We start from the raw sequence: 21,388 nt of genomic DNA on the forward strand, positions 1-21,388 counted from the left end.
TCCCGCGAAAAGGGCACGTGAGAAGCACATGCTAGAAGCTGAAAAGTCAAGTGCCAGGTTGCATTTCGTGAGTACTTCACGAGACAAGCCATCTCGCATGGCATCAGCAAAACATTCTGCCTTGAGGATTTTAGGTGTGACTTTCTTAACCTGCACCCATACTATATATACCTTCATTGCCCACAAAAATAAAAGAGGCTATTCTGAGAGAAAATCCTAGAGAGGTTTCCACAACACAACACACTCATCTTTTAAAGAGAGAGCTACTCATCCTTTAGTGAGAAATCATTGTAGTCTCTTCTCCTTCCCCTCTCCCATTGTCATACCTTGAGAGCTGATTTGTTTAAAAATACAACCTACACATATTTAGAGTGTAGAGAGTATTTTGGAGCTTGGGAAGCATTTGAGATTTGCCAAAAGAAGCCAGTGAGACTTGGCGAATGCAATCGGGTAGTATTACAAGATCCGGAAAGCTAGTGAAAACAAGATTTCGAGAAATCCGTTGATAGCAAGAGCTTGGAAGGCTCAAATACATTGGGTAGACTAGGCTTGAAGGGTCTTTTGTTATTCGTGTACTCCAGCTTATTCGCTAGTGAATCAATTTTGACTTAGAGGATCACGGATAGGTTTTCCATCGAGTTCTTTGATTTCCTCTTCGATAACACGTCTTGGTGTTATCTTGTGTTTGCATCTCTCTTCCCTTACTCTTTAAGTTTTATATTTATTGTTACTTGCTAGCTTATGGCTTAGAGAGTAGTTCCGGTGATTGCGTCTCATTTACTCTTGTTCTGCACTTGGATAAGTTAGAGGAAAAGTAATTAAGTCGTAATTTTAAAATTGGGAGTCTGAATAAGCTCTTGTGTTTTAGTACAAACTGAGCTTTTAATTGGTATCAGAGCAGGTACCTTTGTATTGGTTTAATTACCTAAGTGTGATCATTAACCCTTGCATTTATTGCCATGGATAGTGCTTTGTATGCTTCTATAAATGTTGTTGATTGTAACATGCCATGTGTTTGTGAAAATGCCTCTATGAGTGTTAATCCTTATGATTGTGATGACATGTTACATGAATCTTTGGGTGTTGTTAATATTCCAAATGTCAAACTCTTGAAAAAAAAGGCTAAGAAGTTTCACGAGAATTTGAGCAAGTTCATTTGTGAAAAGGATGATTTGATTGCTAAGCTCAATGAATCTAACAAATTGGTTGAAAAGTATAAGAAACTTGCTGAACATTCTCTTGAAAAACTAAAGGAGTTTGAATGTTTGAAGGTGGACTTGGATGCTAAACTTATTTTGTCTAACAAACTTGTTGATGATCTTAAATGTGAAAATGAATCTCTTAAGATGCATGTCAAGTGTTTGATTGCTGAACCTATTGCTAAAAAGAAAGATGTTATTTGTTGCAATCATGTTTTGTAGCCCGATTTTGTTCCAATTGTGAGTTCTATTTCTAAAAACAAATCGGTGTACATTCTTCCACACAAAAGAGAAAAAAAGTGGAGAGAAAAGATCTTAAGCCTAAGCTTTCATTTAGGTCTCATCCTAAGGATTTGAGTAGATCTAAGTTTGTTCCTACTTGCTACTATTGCGGTGTGATTGGTTACATAAGACCTCAATATTCCATGTTGAAGAGAGAATAAAACCATATTGTTAGATCTCTCCCTAAAAAGCCTAGTGGATCTAAACACATTGTTTGTCACAATTGTGGTGCCTTTGGTCATCTAAGACCTCATTGCTCTAAGTTTCAAGTTTTTAAAAAAATCAAAAGAAAAGAGAAATTTGAGCTTCTTGGAAGTTGTACTTTGCAAGCTAAATCGAATTTGATTGAAAGTGGTAAGTTGTTGAAACATGTGGTTAATGCTCTTACCTCCTTATCTATGTGCATCTCCGGTTCTCATTCTTCCAACTGTCGTCTCACTTTTCATGAGACACTCATTCCAAATTATTGTTCTGTTTGGATAAGGAAGAGTTTCTATGGTTGAGCTTATACTCTTTTGGTCCTTAATCTAATTTTTTCGATCTTTGTAGGACTTTTTACACATTAAATGCTTCATTATCATGCATTTGTGCATCATGCATCTCTTTATATGCATTGTTTTGTTTTTGTTGTTGATCTTACTTTATTGCATTTGTTTTGTGAGTAAAATAAAAAAAAAATACATAAAAAGTTAAAAATTCAAAAAGTTTAATCATGTTTGCTTGAGCAGATATCACATGTTAGTTTTGCCTAGTACTTTCGTACTAATGGCGTAATGCATTTACAAGCTTAACTTGTTATGTATGCACATTTGTAAGTGTGAGCGACATTTAGAAATCTTCGTTTGATTATTGTAAATAGATCTTCAAGTTGGTCATGAATGATTAGTCAATAGTCTTGTTTGATCTTGATACATGCGTAGACTTGTGCCTATATATCTTCTCACATTTATTTTTATGTCAAAAGCTCTACAAACGTTAATTTTTAAAAGAGAAAGAGCTGAAAAAGCTTTGCTTCGAAAACTTGTTTGACTAGGAAAAAGTGTAGCAAAAATATATTCAAATTGTATAGTACCAAAACCGAAGACTTATTCATCAAAGAAATATAAAAAATTTCATGGCATCACTTCTTAAAAAGTTGATTTGTATTGATCAAAAGTATGAAAAATGGAAGCCAAATGAAAAGCTTTCAATTAATTGTAAACACTTTGGTAGAGGGTCATATATGTTTATTTCTACTAGTGAGATAAGTCACTTGACTTCATGCTAGTTGTGTATGACTTGATTGAATTGATCATTGAAACTTCATACTAGACTATGGACTAGTTCATACTTGATTCACACACACAACACACAAGACTAATATTCAATGAATGTCTATTTCATTTGTATGATGGTACATGTTCAAATATGATGTGTGTGTGCTCTATCATTTATGGATCAAAACAAAAAGATTTTTGATTGTTTTACTTGTGTTTGGAAGTTTTTTTCATCACTCTTTGTTTTTAAGTTTTGTACTTACTTTGTTTTTCAATGTTTCGAGCTTATTTTTATGTTGAAAAACAGGGGTCAGAGTCTTTCATGAGTAGTTTGCGACTTGGCTGCGAGTCGCGAAGCTAAAAAATGTATTTTTAGCATTTTTGGTCATCAGACAGAGACTTTTGCAAGTAGTTCGCAAGTAAATCGCGAGTAGGCTATCCCGTGAAATTCTCAGCTATCCTGCGAAAATTCCCAGATAAACTATTTTATGGGTATTTCATGAGTTTTGGTCAAAAACTCCTTATATGACTCTATGTTGAGTCTATCCTCCCCAAACCCTCTTTTTCAAAGCTTCAACATTAAAACCCAACTAATTTCAATTTTTTTACACTCCATAAACATCTCTAAGGTAATCTTTAACATTTTTAATTGATTTTGATCCTTAGATTATGTTTTTGGGAGTTTTACGTTCATAGTTGGGATTTTTCTCAAATGGGGGTTGGAAAACTTAATCTTTGTCAATATTTTTTTATTGGGTTTTGTTTTAAATGATGATTTACTTTGGATGTTGGCCCCTTATGACAAAATTAACATATATTTAAGCAAGATTTTCATATGTTCGTGAATTGTTTAATATACATGTGTAGTGTGTGCACTCTAAATGTTTGATAAAATGCCTTTATGGTATTTTTTTCACTCTTTTTGACTTGATGAGTATTAATTTTTTGGGATCACCATAATTATTCATGTTTATCATGTTTTGATCATTGATTGTGTGTTTTACAAACTTTGCCTCATGAGTGCTTGCTCATGCATCTCATATGCACACTAGATGCACCGTTGATGCGCACACTTTATCACTTGACATATTTTGCATTCACTCATGCTAGTTAAGTCTTTTTAAGACCTTTTAACACATATAACATGTTCTTGTGTCTTTGTCATACCTTAGTCTATATCTTATTTCCTCATCCTTAGCATGTCGTGTTTTCTTTATGCTTTGTAGCATTTGGTTTTAAGATGTTTTATATTTTGTTTAAGCTTCTTTTTCTCATTCATTTTGCACCTTTCACACATCTTATCCTTGTTCATATCTTCTATTCTTTCCCTCCTTCCTCTTGATTCATTTATCTATTTGTGACAAAATAGGGGAAGAGTATATTAGAGAATATACTGGAGTGTATCATCATTTCTATATGAATCATGTGCACATTCTCAAGGTGAGAAATTCTAACTCGTGCACATTCGTAAGGGGAGAAAGCCATAAAGAGATGCATATACCAAAGGGAAGAAGACATTTCTTTTCAAGAAAACCTTGCTTTGTTTGTTTTACTCTTTGTTTGTTTTCTTGTTTTACTTTATGGTGTTTTAAGTTACATTAGTATCTATGCTTTGTTGCTCTCATCACATCATGTTTATGTGTTGGACATGCATACATCTTTATGCTATTGTGCTTTATTGGTTGCATGTTCTGATGATCATTTTCTTTACTATATGATCATTATAGTCATTTCTATATGACTGTCATGTGTTTAATCAAGTTGCGCATATGTTTCACATCATGTTTATTTAATTGCTTTTTACTTGTTACTTTATACTTATCTTTTTATTACTTGCTTTATCTTGAGAGTCTAATGTGTTTTGTGCAAGTGTTTCAGGATACAAGTATTTTGTTCCAAGTTCATCACAAGTTTTAGATTTAAGTGCGAGTGAGTTTTGCCATTGTTCCCAAACTCATGTTTAAGTCTAGAGTCTGTTATAGGGTGTTTTGTCAAGGAATAGCTAAAGAGGGAGATTATAAAGTTGTAATTTACAACTATGTTTATGTTAGATTTATTCCATGAAAAAAAGTGTTGTAAGTGCAATAAATTATTTCCTTGTATTTTGTGGGATTTTATTGTATTGGGTTTAGTATTAAGTTGGTGACGAATTGAGCATGACACGAAGATCAGTGCAGTTTCGGAACTAGCTCGCAAAAAGTTCGCAAGAAAGAATCTTGTAAAAAGGGCACGTAAATAGCACATGTTGGAAGCTGAAGAGTTAAGTGTCAGGCTACATTTCACGAATACTTCGCGAGACAAATCATCTCGTGAGGTACCCGTGAAACATTCTACCTAAAGGATTTTAAGTGTGACTTTTTTACCCTTCACCCATAAAAGTAAAATAGGCTATTTAGAGAGAAAACCCTAAATAGGTTTCCATAACACAACACACCCATCTTTTAGAGAGAGAACTACTCATCATTTAGTGACAAATCATTGTAGTCTATTCTCCTTCCTCTCTCTCATTGTCATACCTTGAGACGAGATTTGTACCCAAATACAACCCACACCTATTCAAAGTGTAGAGAGTATTTTAGAGATTGAGAAGCATTTGAGATTTGCCAAAAGAAATCGGTGAGGCTTGGCGGATGCAATCAGGCAGTATTGCGAGATCCAAGAAGCTAGTGAAAACAAGATTCTGAGAAGTTCGTTAGTAGCAGGAGCTTGAAGGGCTCAAGTACATTAGGTAGACTAGGCTTGGAGGGTCTTTTGTTATTCATGTACTTCAACTTATTCACTAGTAGATCGATTTTGACTTGGAGGGTCACGAAGATGTTTTTTGTCGAGTTCTTCGGTTTCCTCTTTGAGAACACATCTTGGTATTATCTTGTATTTGCATCTCTCTTCACTTACTCTTTAAGCTTTATATTTATTGTTGCTTGCTTGCTTATGGCTTAGAGAGTAGTTCCGGTGATTGCGCCTCATTTACTTTTGTTCCGCACATAGATAAGTTAGAGTAAAAGCAATTAAGCCGTAATTTTAAAATTGGGGGTCTGAACAAGTTCTTGTCTTTTAGCACAAATCTAAACTTTCAATCATCTATGTAGACATTGTATATTAGAGCTGCAAAGGAGATCAAGATATAACTTCACGCTCAACTATTCAAGTTATAGCACTTAACAACAATTATAAAGTATGCTAAAAAAAATCAATCTATCAATATACAAATACAAGTATACTAATAAAATTATCTATAAGAAATTTTTTTTAATAATATTGGAACACAAATTAGTATATTGATCAAACAAATTTAACAACATTATAGCTTAAAAGGTACCAAAGTCAATATAAAATTTTCATTTAGAAATGATAAAGTATTCCTTCATTTTGATTACAAGTGAACTAGAAATTAGAAAACATTTACTTAGGTTAACATAATTATATTAAAAAATAAAATAAAAAGTCATACCATTACAACATAAAAAAATAAAAGCCTTTAAAGCTTCATCAAAACCAAAAACTCATCCCATTAAAAAATTTAATAAATAAATAAATAAAAATCTAAAAACTGATGTTTTTGGTAGGATCGGTAGGATCCCATACGATCCTACGATCCTACCATTTTTAGGATTCTAGTGCGATCTTAAACATTTTGGTGAGGTAGGATTGTGAAATCGTGCAATCTTACGATCCAGATCATGATTTTGACAACCATGGTTATATCCAAGAGATAACAAATGCAAACAACTAAAAATTCACACCTCTATCACATAAAACATCAATGTATATGTTACTGTTTGACAAACACAAAATTCATAAAACTTTGGAACAAAATAATATAATATCAAAATTTCATGAGAAAAGAATGAAACCCATGGTATCCAAAATGTGTCACCAAATATGCTTTCGTGTGTCAACTTCAAAACAAGTGCAGATGGCCACATCTTATGATAAACATTCTCCAACGTTTCCTAGATTTCCATATTACTACAACCTTTTTTTATTGGTACAATACATGCTCACAGCTTACTAAATCTTGAATCCATGGCCTTACCCTCAACTTCACCTTTTACAAAGAGAGGGGTGTTAATTCAGTTAAACTTCATTGGCATGTTCTACAACAATGCTGAGCAAGACCACCAACAACTAGAAAAGTAGTTAATTTTGATTGACATTTAATACATCATACTGAAAAGAGAAACAAATTCTAGAGAGAGAATTTGAGAGAATCTAAAATTGGATATTTTGTATTATCACACACACTAATAGATTACATGATTTAGATATCTATACACATGTAGCTAACCACCTCTAACTAACTAGCGGAATTTAAGCTAAACTAACTCTTTAATAAGCTAATCACAGCTGTACACGTGGCCACTAATTACAACTAACTCAGCCACTAATGCTATATACTAAATTGCACATAGTTTTACAAATCTTATACTGAACTACATGTTGTTTTCTACTTTTTGTGCTGCACTTTCTTCTGCTCTTTACCTTTTGTCTTTACATCCCCCCTCAAATGAAGAGGAGGGACTCCCATGAATTTGTGAACAAGAAAATGGAATCGAGGAGAAGGAAGAGACTTGGTGAAAACATCAGCCAACTGATCTGATGTAGAAATATACTTAACCACAAGATCCTTGTTTAAAATCTTCTCCCTCACAAAATGATAATCAACCTCTATACGTTTAGAATGTGCATGAAAAGTAGGATTAGAAGCTAAGGCAAGAGCAAAAACATTATCACACTACAAAATTGGAGGATGATATAAGTAAACACCAAGATCTTTAAGCAACATCCTCAACTAATAAAGTTCAGAAGTAGTGATAGCTAAAGATCTGTATTCAGCCTTTGTAGATGATCTTGAAACCGTAGGCTGCTTCTTAGTAGACCAGGTAATAGGAGAACCACCCAAAAACACAACCATACCAATGATGGACCTCCTATCTATATGATCACCAGCCCAATCTGCATCACAATAGGTAGAAATAGACAAAGGACTAGGCTGAAAATGAATCCCCATATGCAAAGACCCTTTCAAATATCTAAGGATCCTCTTAGCTGCAATAAGATTATGCTGAGTAGGCTTGCTCATAAATTGATTAGCTTATTGCACAGCATAGGACAAATCAAGTGTGGTAAAGGTCATATACTGAAGTGCTCCAACCAAACTTCTATAAGCAGTAGGATCAGTGAGTAAAGGACTATGAGTTAGAACAAAATGATGATTTGAAGCAAAATGATTAGAGCAAGGCTTGCAGTCAAGCATGTTAAACCTGGTAAGCAAATCCTGAGCATACTTAGACTGATGAACAAAAAGACCTGAATCTATGTACTCAATTTGAAGCCCAAGAAAGTAATTCAAGCATCCAAGATCCTTAAGAGCAAAAACAGAACCAAGTTGACTCACAATCTCAGTAATAAAGGAAGAATTATTGTCAGTGATGATAATATCATCAACATAATGCAATAAATACACAATATGAGAGGAATGAATGAGAATGAAAAGGTTGGTGTTAGCATAGGAAGCATGAAATCTAAGATGAAATAGTTGAGTGTTATAGCTATCAAACCAGGCCCTAGAAGCTTGCTTAAGACCATAGATAGCTTTATGTAAGAGACACACATGGTCAAGTCTTAAACTGTCCTTGTAGCCAAGGAGTTGACACATATAGATCTCTTCTTGTAACACCCCTTGAAGAAAAGCATTGGATACATCCAATTGCTTAAGAGACTAGCCAAATTGCATTGCCAAAGTAAGAACAATCCTGACAGTAGCTGGTTTAACAACAGGACTAAAAGTCTCTGCATAATCCAAACCATACTATTGCAAGTAGCCCTTGGCCACTAACCTTGCTTTATACCTAGCAATATTGCCATTGCTATCCCTTTTGATCTTAAAGACTCATTTTACAACCAACCACATTTTTGCCATAAGGTAGGGGAACAAGAGACCAGGTATGCTGTTGTTAAAGGTAAGCTAATTCTAAGTCCATTGCCTTAACCCAATGAGAAAACTTAGAAGCCATAACATAAGAAGGGGGTTCAGTAACAGCATAGTTTGCTTAAACAACATAGGCTTTGGGCTTAAAAAATATCATTCTTAGACCTGGTAAGCATGGGATGAGTATTGGTGGAAACAGTAGGAGCAGAAATAGGTGGAAACACGTTGGAGACAATAGCAAGAGTAGTGTCAAGAACAGGAGAAGAAGTAGGGTTAATAGAAGAAGATTAAGAACCAGACATAGGAATAGAAGAATCAAAGATAGATGAAATAGACAAAGGAAGTAAAGTAGTTAATCAAGGATCAAAATCAAGAAGAGATGAAGAAGGGGAAGAAGACATAGAATCCATGCTTAACAAGAAAGGAAACACATATTCATGAAAAATGCAATGAAGGGAAATATAAACTTTCCCAATGGAGACCTCCGAGTAGATATAGCCTTTGGAAAGAGGTGGATAACCCAAAAAAATACACAATCTAGACTTAGGATCAAATTTATGAGAGGAGTAAGGCTTCAAAATGGAAAACAAGCACAACCAAAGACTTTTAAAGCCTGAAGAGAAGGCTTCTTAAGATAAAGCTTCTACCAAGGAGACACAAAATTAAGAACAGAAGATGAAATCCTATTAAGAAGATAGACAACAGTACTGAAAGCATAAGACTAATAGGACAAAGGAAGATTAGTCTTATGAAGCATAGCCAAACCAGTCTCAACAATTTGTTTATATTTTCTTTTAGCCACCTCATTCTGTTGAGGGGAGTAAGGACAGGAAAGTTGATAAGAAATATCATTATCTAGACAAAAAGCCTTGAATTTTTTATTAACAAATTCACCACCATCATTAGACCTCAAAGCCTTGATTTTGGTATTGAACTAATTCTCAACAAGAGGCTTAAAATGTAAAAACACACTAAACACATTAGACTTATGTTTAAGCAAGAATAGCCATGTAAAACAAGTAAAATCATCAACAAATATCACATAAAACCTGTGCTCAAGTACAGATACAATAGGAGCAGGGCCCCAAACATCATAATGAACTGATTCCAAAGGAAAAGTAGTACTGGATACATGTTTTGGGAAAGAAAGTTTGTGCATTTAGCACTTATACAAGAAACACATTGTGAACAAATATCACTAGAACCAAAAATAATAACAGAGGCTACATCGGATAAGGCAACTTGAATTGATAGAGGATAAGGCAGAATGCAATATCTTGGAACAAAGATGCCCAAGCCTTTGATGCCAAAGTAAAGCCTGTGCAGAAACAATAACAAAGCAACTTGAATTGATAGAGGATGTAGGTGAAGATTAAAAAAAAGCAATAGGTGGAAATGGGATAGACTCCGTCTATACTTGACCCTTTGTATAGGACCTTCCCTGTAGGTAAATCTTGAATTAAGAACTGATAGGCACCAAAATAACAAAATGCATTATTTTGTAGACAAAGTTTATGTACTGAAAGTAAATTTGAACCAATCTAGGGTACCTTAAGAATGTTATTAAGATTGAAATTGTGAAATGGAGCGAGAAGATTACCATTACCAATATGAGTGACCGGTAATTCTTGCCCATTGCCCATTGTAACAGTCTTACCAGCTGTAGGTTGTTGATGAATAGAAAGCTAAGACAAATCTGGTGTAATGTGATCAAAAGCACCAGTGTTACTGAACCAATTCTGGTTTGGATTAGAGCAAGAGTTTGCAACCATTGAACTTGCAGCCATTGATGCAAGCTTAGTTGGAAGGTGTCTCCCTTGATACGCAAAATTCATCCTATGGTAATAATTCACAGCAATTTAGCCATTCTTACCACACATCTGACAAACAAGTCTTTGGCCTTGTTGAAAATTAGACTTGGATTGAGACTGTAAAAGGGAAAACTGACCTTGACCATTGTAGGATTGGCCAAAAAACTGAGACTGGTCATTAGGAAATTGAGAACTCTTCCATTACCATGACCACGATTGTTGCCATTCCTTCCTCTTCCTTTGTTGAAGGATTGATTGAATTGATTAACAGCCATAGTAAATAAAGAATAATCACAAAGATTAGACCTTTTCTTGATTGATCTTTCCTCAGCACTTAACAGTGTTCAACTCTTCAAAAGTAACTACATCATTTCTGGTTTGTATGGCTGAGCAAAAGGCATCATATTATAGAGCTAAAGCTTCAATAGCTAAATGAATAAGCTCCTCCTCATCAACATAAACTGCTATAGCACCAAGTTTATCACGAATTTCTTTGATTCATTGAAAGAAGGTGTTCATACTCTCTGAACTTTTCTTGAGACTCATCAACTCATTTCTCAAGCTGAGAATGTGAGATCAAGAAACTGAAGCAAAATGTTTCTCTAGAATCTTCTAGACCTCTCTACCAAATTTCTGGCCAACTATGAAGGCCAAGATTGATGGAGAGAGAGAGTAAAATTGATAAATGTGAACAATGCTTGTCACGATTCCTCCATTAAATATACTCAAGATTAGCTTCAGTGGTATAATTCCTTGAGCTATCCTTAAGAAAAGGATTCAAAACTTCAAGATTATATTCAATGAAGTTGATCATTGAATAAGTTCCAAAATCACCTCAATTTGATGTTTCCAAACCAAATGGTTGTTGTAATCTAGCTTCATTGTTATCATGCTCGCCATGTTAAAAAGAAGCAGCAACAAAGGATTAACTCCACGAGTATAGATTGTAGTGTGTGCACTTGTGCTTGAGCTTGTAGTAGAGGAAGTTGAACTTGCAGAGGACGCCATTGTGGGCTCTAATACCATGAAAAGAGAAACAGATTCTAGAGAGAGAATTTGAGAGAATCCAAGAATTGGATATTTTGTATTATCACACACATTAATAGATTACATGATTTAGATATTTATACACAGGGTAGCTAACCACCTCTAACTAACCAACGAAATTTAAGCTAAACTAACTAACTCTTTAATGATTTAATCACAGTTGTACACGTGGCCACTAATCACTACTAACTCAGCCACTAAAGCTATATACTAAACTACACGTAGGTTTTTTCTTTTTTTTTTTAAATTTTTTTTATTATAAGTATTTCTGTAAAGTTGTATAATAATATGAAGGCATGCGTAACCCAAACTTATAGAATCAAGGTTTGTTTGGATACTGTTTATTGCTGTAAACTGAAAACACTATAGCAAAATAATTTTTAAATGTGTAAAGAGTGCCATAAGACCCAGTTTTAATGAAAATTTTGCTGAATTCTGTACTTGAGGTCTCGTGTACAGTGCACAAGACCCACTGTTTAAAATGCAAATACGCTGAAAATTTTTTTAGCGCAATCCAAACTAACGCTCATTCTGTCGAATTTGGGCTTTACACGTAGTTTTACAAATCTTAATCTAAACTACATGTCGTTTTCTGCTCTTTGAACTACTCTTTCTTATGCTCTTTACCTTTTGCCTTTACACATACAACGCATTTATGCTGCATCCAGTATTGTGTAAAGGTTGATCAAACAAATAATGCTAGAGAGCTCCTACAATTATCATGAAAGCACCACCAAAAGATATTGATTGATGAATTCCATGAACTTCAAAATTAAGTCCAACCCCCTCCTCGATGTTAATTCAACAGATAGGATAGACATAGCATGTCCATCATCATCATCATAGATATAATATCGTGATTCATTGCAAGAAACATAAATAAATCAAAACCATCAATTATTTGCAAAAAATAAATAAAAAATAAGAAAAAAAAAAAAATCAATGATATAATTCTTCAATTCTTTTTCTTTTTTTGATAGGCAATCCAATTCTTCAAATATTGTCCATTATTTGATAATGCTTGGCAAGAGAAGATAAGTTAATTAATTTTACCACATACCAAACACTAAGATACAAAACTACAAGCAGTCATCCGCAAGATTGTGAAGAAACAACATCAACATTAGAATCCAGATCTGAGCAAGTAATGCTATCTTCCTTTTGCATGTAATCGTGTCATCTACCCAACTAACAATAACTTCAAAATGCCCTTTCCCAGTCTCCTCAGCAACCTCATCCTCAAAACTACATACATTATTCTTCAACTCCAGGTTTTATGTCCAATCCAATCTTTTCAATGATTGTGAAGAAACATCACCATCAGAATCCAGCTCCCACCAAGACTTGCCATCCTCTTCTATATTATCATCAACTACCCTACTAACATTACCTTCAAAATCCACATTTTGGGTCTCCTCAACAACCTCATCCTCAAGATCATTTACCTTTTTATCCACCTCAGGGTTATATGTCCACTCCAATCTCTTCAAAATGTCACGGTCCTTCCATTTCCCAACAACTGATTCTACCTCCTTAGCCTTCCCCATCAAAATTTCACTCCAAGAAAACCCCGCATTTACAACCCTCTTCAAAGCCCTATCATTCATATCCCCCACAACAATCTTTTTCAAACATCGCAACTTCGACTTCTTCAAAACATCCACAAAATCTGAATCATTTGACACAAGCATCATACACTCAACTCTCCTCCTATCCATCATATCCACCATATGATTCTTCAAAGCAACATCTGCAGCTTGTGGCTTATTTGACACAGTAAATACCCAAAACCCCGCTCGCTTTAACTCATCTGCCAAACCATACCCCACCTTCAGAGTCAAAACATCCCTCACAACATTCTTATACTTCTCCATCTTCATGGAATACTTGGCTACTAACTTCACTCACATCTTCCCCCTAGCTGACTCTATCTGATTCAATCTTTTTATCTGCTCATGCTCATGAATTTGCTTAAAATGATTTACAAACTTCTCATTTGAATAAAATTTCTCCCACAAACCTGGCAAAGATACGGCTCAACTGTCTTAATCACACCCATATTCTCCAACTGATTCAATATTTTCCTCTCTCTTTTTTGCTCCCTAACAACTTGTGGAACTTGGGTAAACGCGTGATGATTCGCATATGCCACCATGTATCTAACAACCCCAAAAGATGCCATCGCTGCCTTTAGCTTGACAGCAGTGTTGTATGGTGGGAACGAGTTCGGAGGTTTATTGTCCAAATCCTAGAAAATTGCAACATTGTTTTTGGTAATTTTTGGTCTCAAGGGCAAGGATGGGTCCCAAGAATTGAAGCCCGGTTTTGATTCAAAGTGACAAAATCTACTCAACGACGTAAAAGGGATAAGGATTTGTAACGTTTTGTGTTGAGTTGTGCAGAAAAGTTCGCAAAATTTAAGTAACACAACCATAGGTAGAGCGTTCTCCTCAATGCAATCATAATCTAAAAAGTTAAAATAGAAAATATAGTCAAGAAAACACAAGTGGACCAATGAAAAGGAAATATGAACTGCCTTTTACAAGAGTAGTTTATAGCCTCAAACTCCAACACACTAGCTGATTCACACCACTGCTGAATTATAGGATCTGCAACTATAAATTATTTTATTATTTTAGCAATCTTTTTAAATAATGAAAAAATAAAAGCCCATCAAAAGATTCAAAACTTATTAGTGTAGTACCAATTGCAATATATTTTAAGCCATGCTAGCTTCCTAATGTATTATGTATCACATCAACATTCCATCTACCACACATGTAAATTCTTTAGTTACCTATGGTTTGAGTTGAGTTTTAATTTGTCGATATGTGGTTTTAAAAATAAACTTTACCCATTTTGGATCATATCCTTTACTACCCTTTAATATAAATCAAAAGAAAATACAATTAAACCTCAGTGTAATAAAGTATATATTTAAAACATCAACCCAAGTGTCAAACCTATACAACTAAATATGACAAGCAAACCAATTATATGTTTAAAAACAAATGAATGGTAGCAAAGATGATAAACAAATAATTGTCCTTAAAGCAAATCAATAATACGTTTAAGTTTCTGCTTTTAAAGTTTGGTTTGTGACCAAGAAAAAAAAAGTTCAAGCAAATGTTAACTTCATTTCAATCACTTAGAGAATTCCTGTCTTGAACATCCTTCTCTTTTCTTTTTTTCAATTAGCCTTTCCAATACATGTATTTATTTAGTCTAAAACATTTGCTTCTAGGTCAAGGCCTAAGTTCATCAACATTTCCATTAACATCTTTTGGTAATTTCTCTTAAATATAGCCAACATAGGCTTCAACGATAGAGACCATGTCACTCACATTTCTACACTAGATGGCTAGCCCTTTAAGAAAAACAAAAGCCGAAAAACAACCCATATGCATTAGATTTCCATACCCATAAGCTATTTTAGCACTCCAAATACTAAAAAATAAGTTGCACCATATCATATGGTTTAACAAACTGTGCAAAATAGTATATATAGCCGGAGTTAGAATTGTAGGTGGGGGGTCACCAGAGTGGAAGGGGCAGCAGAAGGTGGCTAGGCTGCCGTAGTTTGAGGAGTGTGAGGCAGAAAGAGAGTAGATCTAACACTCTGTTTGTGGTTCATAAAAGAATAGAATGAGTGTATTATAAAGAATGAGGGAATACCATGAGAAGTAATGGAAATGAATCATTTTATAATAATATGACTATCATAAACCCTCAACAGTAATAGATTACATCTTTTTTGGTTGGCATTATTAGATACATAAATCCAATTACGTACTCTCAGTGTATATTAATGTGTCCGTAACAATAAGTTAGTGACAACATTTTCTCTGTACAACAACAGTAAGAAGTAAGAACATGAATCCCCTACCACTCTGGAAATCACTTTTAACATTGAAATCAAAATCCATATTTTCATGTATGAAAATCCATATAGTAAGTTCTGCTTATTTTAATAAGTAATCCTTAAGATATATTACTCCTATCAAACTAAAGATAATGTTCTATTCTTTATTAACCATTAGACCAACAACCTGTACATTTACGAGCATTGACATTAATTTTATCATTAGTCCTGGCGAGCTAAAAGTATTGAAAACTATATTTAAAATATTGAATCAATTCTTGAAATGCAATAGGAGCAACTAAGAGCCCAAGATCACTAGACTATGCCCCAATATAAGAGATCCATATCACACCGACCCTAGGAAAAAGTACACCATCTATACAGCATCAGTGCATTTACTTAAAAAGCAACACCATAAAGGCCGGTTACCTGATATCTAATTAACTTTCTGATACACTCGTCCATGCATCTAAAAAGATAACCTAAAAACGACTATAGTTTGATATTTATTTGTCTTTGGTTTAGGAGCAAATCAATAAGGACTCTGAAGAGAAGAAAACTAAGCATCAACCTAAACTACTTGGAATACATGAGGCTTCCTCAGCATAAATCAAGTTCAGATTATATATTAACATGAAACTTTCACCTTAAACAGACCTTGGTTTAGAAACCCAAGGAGGTAGGAATGAAGAAGCACTCAGTTGCTGTTCAATAATTCCATAAAAAAACTAGTAAAACAATAGATATTATTGATCATGTTTAGTCTTTTATTTGTTCTTTATATGTACTGTTTTTTTGCTATTCTCAATTCTTAGTAAATTCTTGGTGGTTTGGACTTTATTTTTACTGTTTCATTGAAAGTTAATATTAATTATTCATGTTCACCAGGTTACATTTGTTAAACAAAGTTCCTGGGGTCAAAACCAGTATCTGAAGCCAAAAAAACCAAAGTCCCATTCAAATTTGGGAGTTGGGAAAAAGCTTAATTTGTACTTTTAATAAAAATTGGGTTCCTTACGACAACTTATATATCCTATTTAGATTCCTGAATAGAATTTCTTTTATTAGTTAACAATTTTTTTTTTTTTTGGTATTCTACTTTATCTACAAAAGTTTATATATAACCTAAACAAAAGCCCACAAATTTTTCTGGGAAAGTACAATGCAGAAAATAACTACGGAAGAGCAAGAAGACTCCATAGCTACACGTTCCACTTTTGAATTTCAAGACAATAACAGTTTAGAAGGAAGAAGGGACATATTGACATGTAGGAAGCCATAAACTCTTATAACAGGTGATACTGCTGATTCAAGAAGGTTAAATGAGAACTTACAGAATAGGAGATGGTTGGAGGCGGCGACGTGTGTGAGACACGGCGGAAGAGAAGTGAGGGAAGGCAAGAGAAAAGAGTAAGGGAAGGACCTACGGTTGCTCCTATCTACCCATAGCGTTTTAGTCTAAGGTTATTTTTCTCAAAAAACAAAAAGAAAAAAAGAAAAAGAAAAAGTCTAATATTGTATTTTAAATGACCCCTAAAGTGGAAAATTAGCATCAACTCTTTTTTAACATTTTTAATTGGAAAATGATAAAGCCACCATCTATCTTACAAATTTTTTTTTTTTTTTTTTTTATAAACTTCGATGTAGTGGAGAGTTATTAGTAAGTAAAAAAATGATATTAATGGTTGGTTTATATGAGAACTAATAAGAATTTGTCATTTCAAAAGTTTGTAAAAATATTGTAAAATAACTTGTACATGTAGCATTTTTTTTTTCATAACATATATCTAAAGAATCAATAAGGTGGCCTTTTTTTTTTTTTTAATAAAAGATAAAAATTTTGCTCTAACTTAATCTAAATGTATATGTGTATGTGAAACTTCATATTAGAAATTTGAACTCCGGCCCTTACTCCCCACATCTCACAAACATTATATTTATAGAGTAATCATTGTACTAAGGGTATGCAATGGTAATGTGACTTTTTTTAAAATGACATGATATTTTTATTTTATTTTGAAAATTATATATAAGTGTATTTTAATCACAACTTGTCTTTAGCCAAAAGAGAGAGTGTGTGATCCTTAAAGTGGCAGCTACGCCTCCCTCTGACACTCAAACAAAGCTCTAACCAAAACAGAGACTCCTCCACGTCTATAACTCTTACATTAGTTTCTATATATTCCTCTTTCCCAATTGAAACATTTGCACCATTTTGAGCCTTAATGGTCTAACCTCTCCCAATTTCAAGTTTCAATCTTAAATTTCCCTTCAAAATAAAATCCCTAAACATTTTGAGTCCATCGTCAAACAAAATTTCTCATTGTGATTATATATAAAATAAAGAAGAATTGTAGTATTGCTCAAGTGAAGTTGCCCAAGTGAGTATAGTCAAATGAGAAGTAAACTCGTGGATGGTGCACATTGTCCTCAGTATACAACAGTTTAGCCATCCTTGTCTATTAGTCTACACTCCAAAAGATAGAAAGTTTTAAAATAGTACCCTCTTTCATACCCAGTTAACAAGTGATAGAAAGACATAAGTCACATAACATGAAATAATGGACATAAAACTATGAGTTTAACATGGTTATAAATCTCAATCAGAACTTGAGTAAAAATTTGTGATCGAAGTTTTAACATTACACTTTCTTCTATAAAAAAAAAAAGAATATGCAATTAATTGAGAAATAAATTTCAAAAGAAGAAGAAGAAAGAGATAAATTGTAAATATCAATTTTTGAATAAAAATACCCAACAAAACCCAATCAAGTGGGGACAAATATTGTTCGGAAGAAAATGATTAATTTGTGTCTTTAAACCTACTTCAATTATTTGTTTTTATATTTACATTTAGTTGACACTTAATAACCAATTCAACAGAAAATATTAACAATATGTTTGGTTAGAAGGAAGAGGAGAGAAGTGACCTTTGTTTGGTTTAGAAGGAAAGAGAGGAAAGAACAAAAATATAAAGTGAAATGATTTTCATGGATCCCATCAATTTTTTAAGATTTTACTTTCCTTCCAAATCCATAAAATTGCTTCTATACTCTAGGAAAATTTTATATTTTTTTTGGGTAAAATTACTGTTATATCCTCATTATTAATTACTAATTAATAGTTTATAGGGATATAATATTAAAATAATATTTTATTGTTCTCAGCAAAAAAAAATTATTATTTTGGGTTGATTAAGTAGTTCATAAGGCTTTTTTAACCCAAAAAAAAAAAAAAGTGATTCCTATGGCCGCTTGAATTGTGATATTTATGAGATTTGAGTTTGAAACTTTTTGGTAGTATCTTTATTTTTTAGAGGATTTCAACCTAAGGCGTCCGTTTCTGATGATAGCTCTTTATCACAAGATCAAGATACCAATCAATTTTTGGTGTAGACGAGGATTGAATCCTAGATCTCTTATACAACCATTAGAGACTTTATTAATTGAGCTAACTAGAAACTACTTTTAAGAGATTCCTTCGTAATAACTTCAACAAAAACTATCTTATTCAGTCAAAAAAATAAAAAACTTCAACAACAAAAAAAATTAATTCTACCTGCACAAAAATTTTGACAACATTTTTCATATTAATTGAGGTCGTCACTCTGTACTCTCTTCATTTGTTCTCTACTTCCAAACGCATATAAAAAAGTATTTTCTGTAGCGGCGCAGCGAGCTACTGCATTGGCTAAGATAAATCAGCATCGTTTAACATATATTCGATTCCAACTGAATGGACAGAGTCTGAACCACAAACGAACCCAGATGCATGACAAAAAAGGTCGGTCACTAATATCCAAAAGTTGAGTTTTTATTTTGCCTTGAAAGAAGTATTTGTATTTCATTTAGAAAGGAAAAAGGAAATTATTCTGCCCTGCAAAAATTGAGTTGAAAAAGTTCAAATGGTAGTTGGGACTTTATTACTTTATGACAGGGAACCTGGTGATTCATACTTTACCAAAACACATACGAGATGCTGAATTCGAAATAGTTGTGTGGTTTGTGGGTGGAACGTGGAAGAAACCCGAGCATGAAAACTGAAAAGCCTAGTGCAAAGATCTTCTAGAAATCAATGATTAATAAGATGATTTTTTTTTTTTATTAAAACAAAATTATGGTGCCATGTCAAAGCTTGTCAATTCATTTAGAAAGCATTTAGCACAAATACTTTAAAATTAAAAAAATTAAATAAATATAATTTTTTTTTTTTGGAAAAAGTTTCAACCTATAGCATCCGCTCCTGATGATAGCTTTTATTATCAGACTAAGACACTAATCATTTTTTTGTGTAGGCGAAAATTGAATCTTAAATCTATATAACTATTAAAGACTTTACCAGTTAAACTAACTGGAACTCACAAATGAATACAAATTTTAGTAAACAAATAATAATATTATTTTATATCAATATGAGTTGTATTGATCTGACCTTTTGTTTCAAAATTTTAAAGTTCTAATATGCATAAACACAAGAATTTTATTTAGTTAGTGGTTACTTTACTTAAAACAAAATCCCTAAAACTTTGAGCTCTAAAAAAATTTAAACCCAACATTCTAAACCTATTCTATAGAATAGATAAATCTAAAAAAATTTAAACCCAACATTCTAAATCTATTCTATAGAATAGATAAATACAAAGTCCGTTACTAGATGCAATTCATAATTAATTATTTTCCGCAAATTGAAACTCATACAAAAAAAAATCTATTCATCAATACGAACTCTTAAACCAAGAACCTTGTAATTTTGTTACATTACTTGATTTTATTCATAAAAAAACCGATGTTCAAATCTCCATTCTTGCTTATTATGACAACTGAATTAAAAAAAAAAAAAAAAAAAATCTAAACCAAATCCTTATTGGCCTAAACCCCAAATTTGGAGAAAGCCAACATGCTTGTATTAAATTCTAAATTCTATATTAAAAAAAAGGATTTTTAATTAATACAATTCAAAGTGGGAATTACTAGGACATTGTTTATTTGTTTAATATTTTAAAATTTAAATATGTTTTCTAGGATATTATTCCCCTCTGTCTCTCTCTCTCTGCAAGCCTTCACATAACTCCACAACAATGTCTCGATTTTAACGGAGAACGGGAAAAAAATGGCTGTCAAATGGTTCATTCCATCTTTGTCAAATGGTTGTAGTAGAAGAAGTTACAAAGCCGTGTCAAAATCAAAATCACAATTAGAATTTTCAAATTTGGTTTCTTTTATATATGCGGAAAGTAGAATATTTCAAGGCAAAGAAAATTCCCATAGAGGGGATGGATAGAAACTTTGGTGGGTCAAGGTCCCACATTGTTGAAGAGGATATTACTATTCATCTGCATAACGACAATTTATCTCAAAAAAAAAAAAAAATGTTGCGCAACAATTTCAACCAGCACAAACACATTGACATTGGACCGGACGTCGTTCGGTCTAGTCCTTTTCTCAACTCTTCCTATTTTGCCCGTTCAATTCAACATTGGCCAACATAATTTTTTTTTTTTAAATTTAAAATTAAAAAATTGACATTGGCCAACCAAACCCAACTCGCACTATTTATTTAAAAAAAAATAATTAGAGAAATATTATCTCACCTCATTTTTTAATAAATATTACAATAATTAGTAAGTTGCTAACTGTTAAATGGTAAATTCAAATTAAAATTGTATCACTTTAAAAAAACCATAATGTTTTTCTTAGAGTTTCAACTAACATCAATTGATTTATTGACGTAGGCAGTATCGAACCCCAGTTTTCTGACAAGAGATTTGCAACAAAATTCATACCTTTATCATAAAAATTGTGAATTTTAAATAAGTTGCAGTAAAAGTTGTCAATTTTGTACTCTCTAAAAAAAAAAAGTTGTAAATTTTGTTGCGCGTACTACCGCATTCTATTTATTTATTTTTATAAACCCGGCTTGTCAACACGTCAGTGGCCCACCTTCGACCCCCCCAAAAAAAAAAAAAAAACCAAAATAATGACAATCTCTTTTTGAAAAAA

General features: G+C 33.0%; 1 protein-coding gene across 1 annotated transcript; it reads right to left on the reverse strand.

Annotated features, from left to right (window-relative positions):
* Positions 1–12,501: 12,501 nt before the first annotated feature.
* Positions 12,502–13,963, reverse strand: LOC111999451 (uncharacterized). Its single transcript, XM_024031579.2, has one exon. The coding sequence runs from the start codon at positions 13,405–13,407 to the stop codon at positions 12,802–12,804; it is 606 nt and encodes a 201-aa protein (XP_023887347.1). The 5' UTR covers positions 13,408–13,963; the 3' UTR covers positions 12,502–12,801.
* Between the last annotated feature and the right edge of the window lie 7,425 nt (positions 13,964–21,388).

The sequence above is a fragment of the Quercus suber genome, unplaced genomic scaffold (assembly GCF_002906115.3).
Source record: "Quercus suber isolate HL8 unplaced genomic scaffold, Cork oak 2.0 scaffold_29, whole genome shotgun sequence".
NCBI classification, from domain to species: domain Eukaryota; kingdom Viridiplantae; phylum Streptophyta; class Magnoliopsida; order Fagales; family Fagaceae; genus Quercus; species Quercus suber.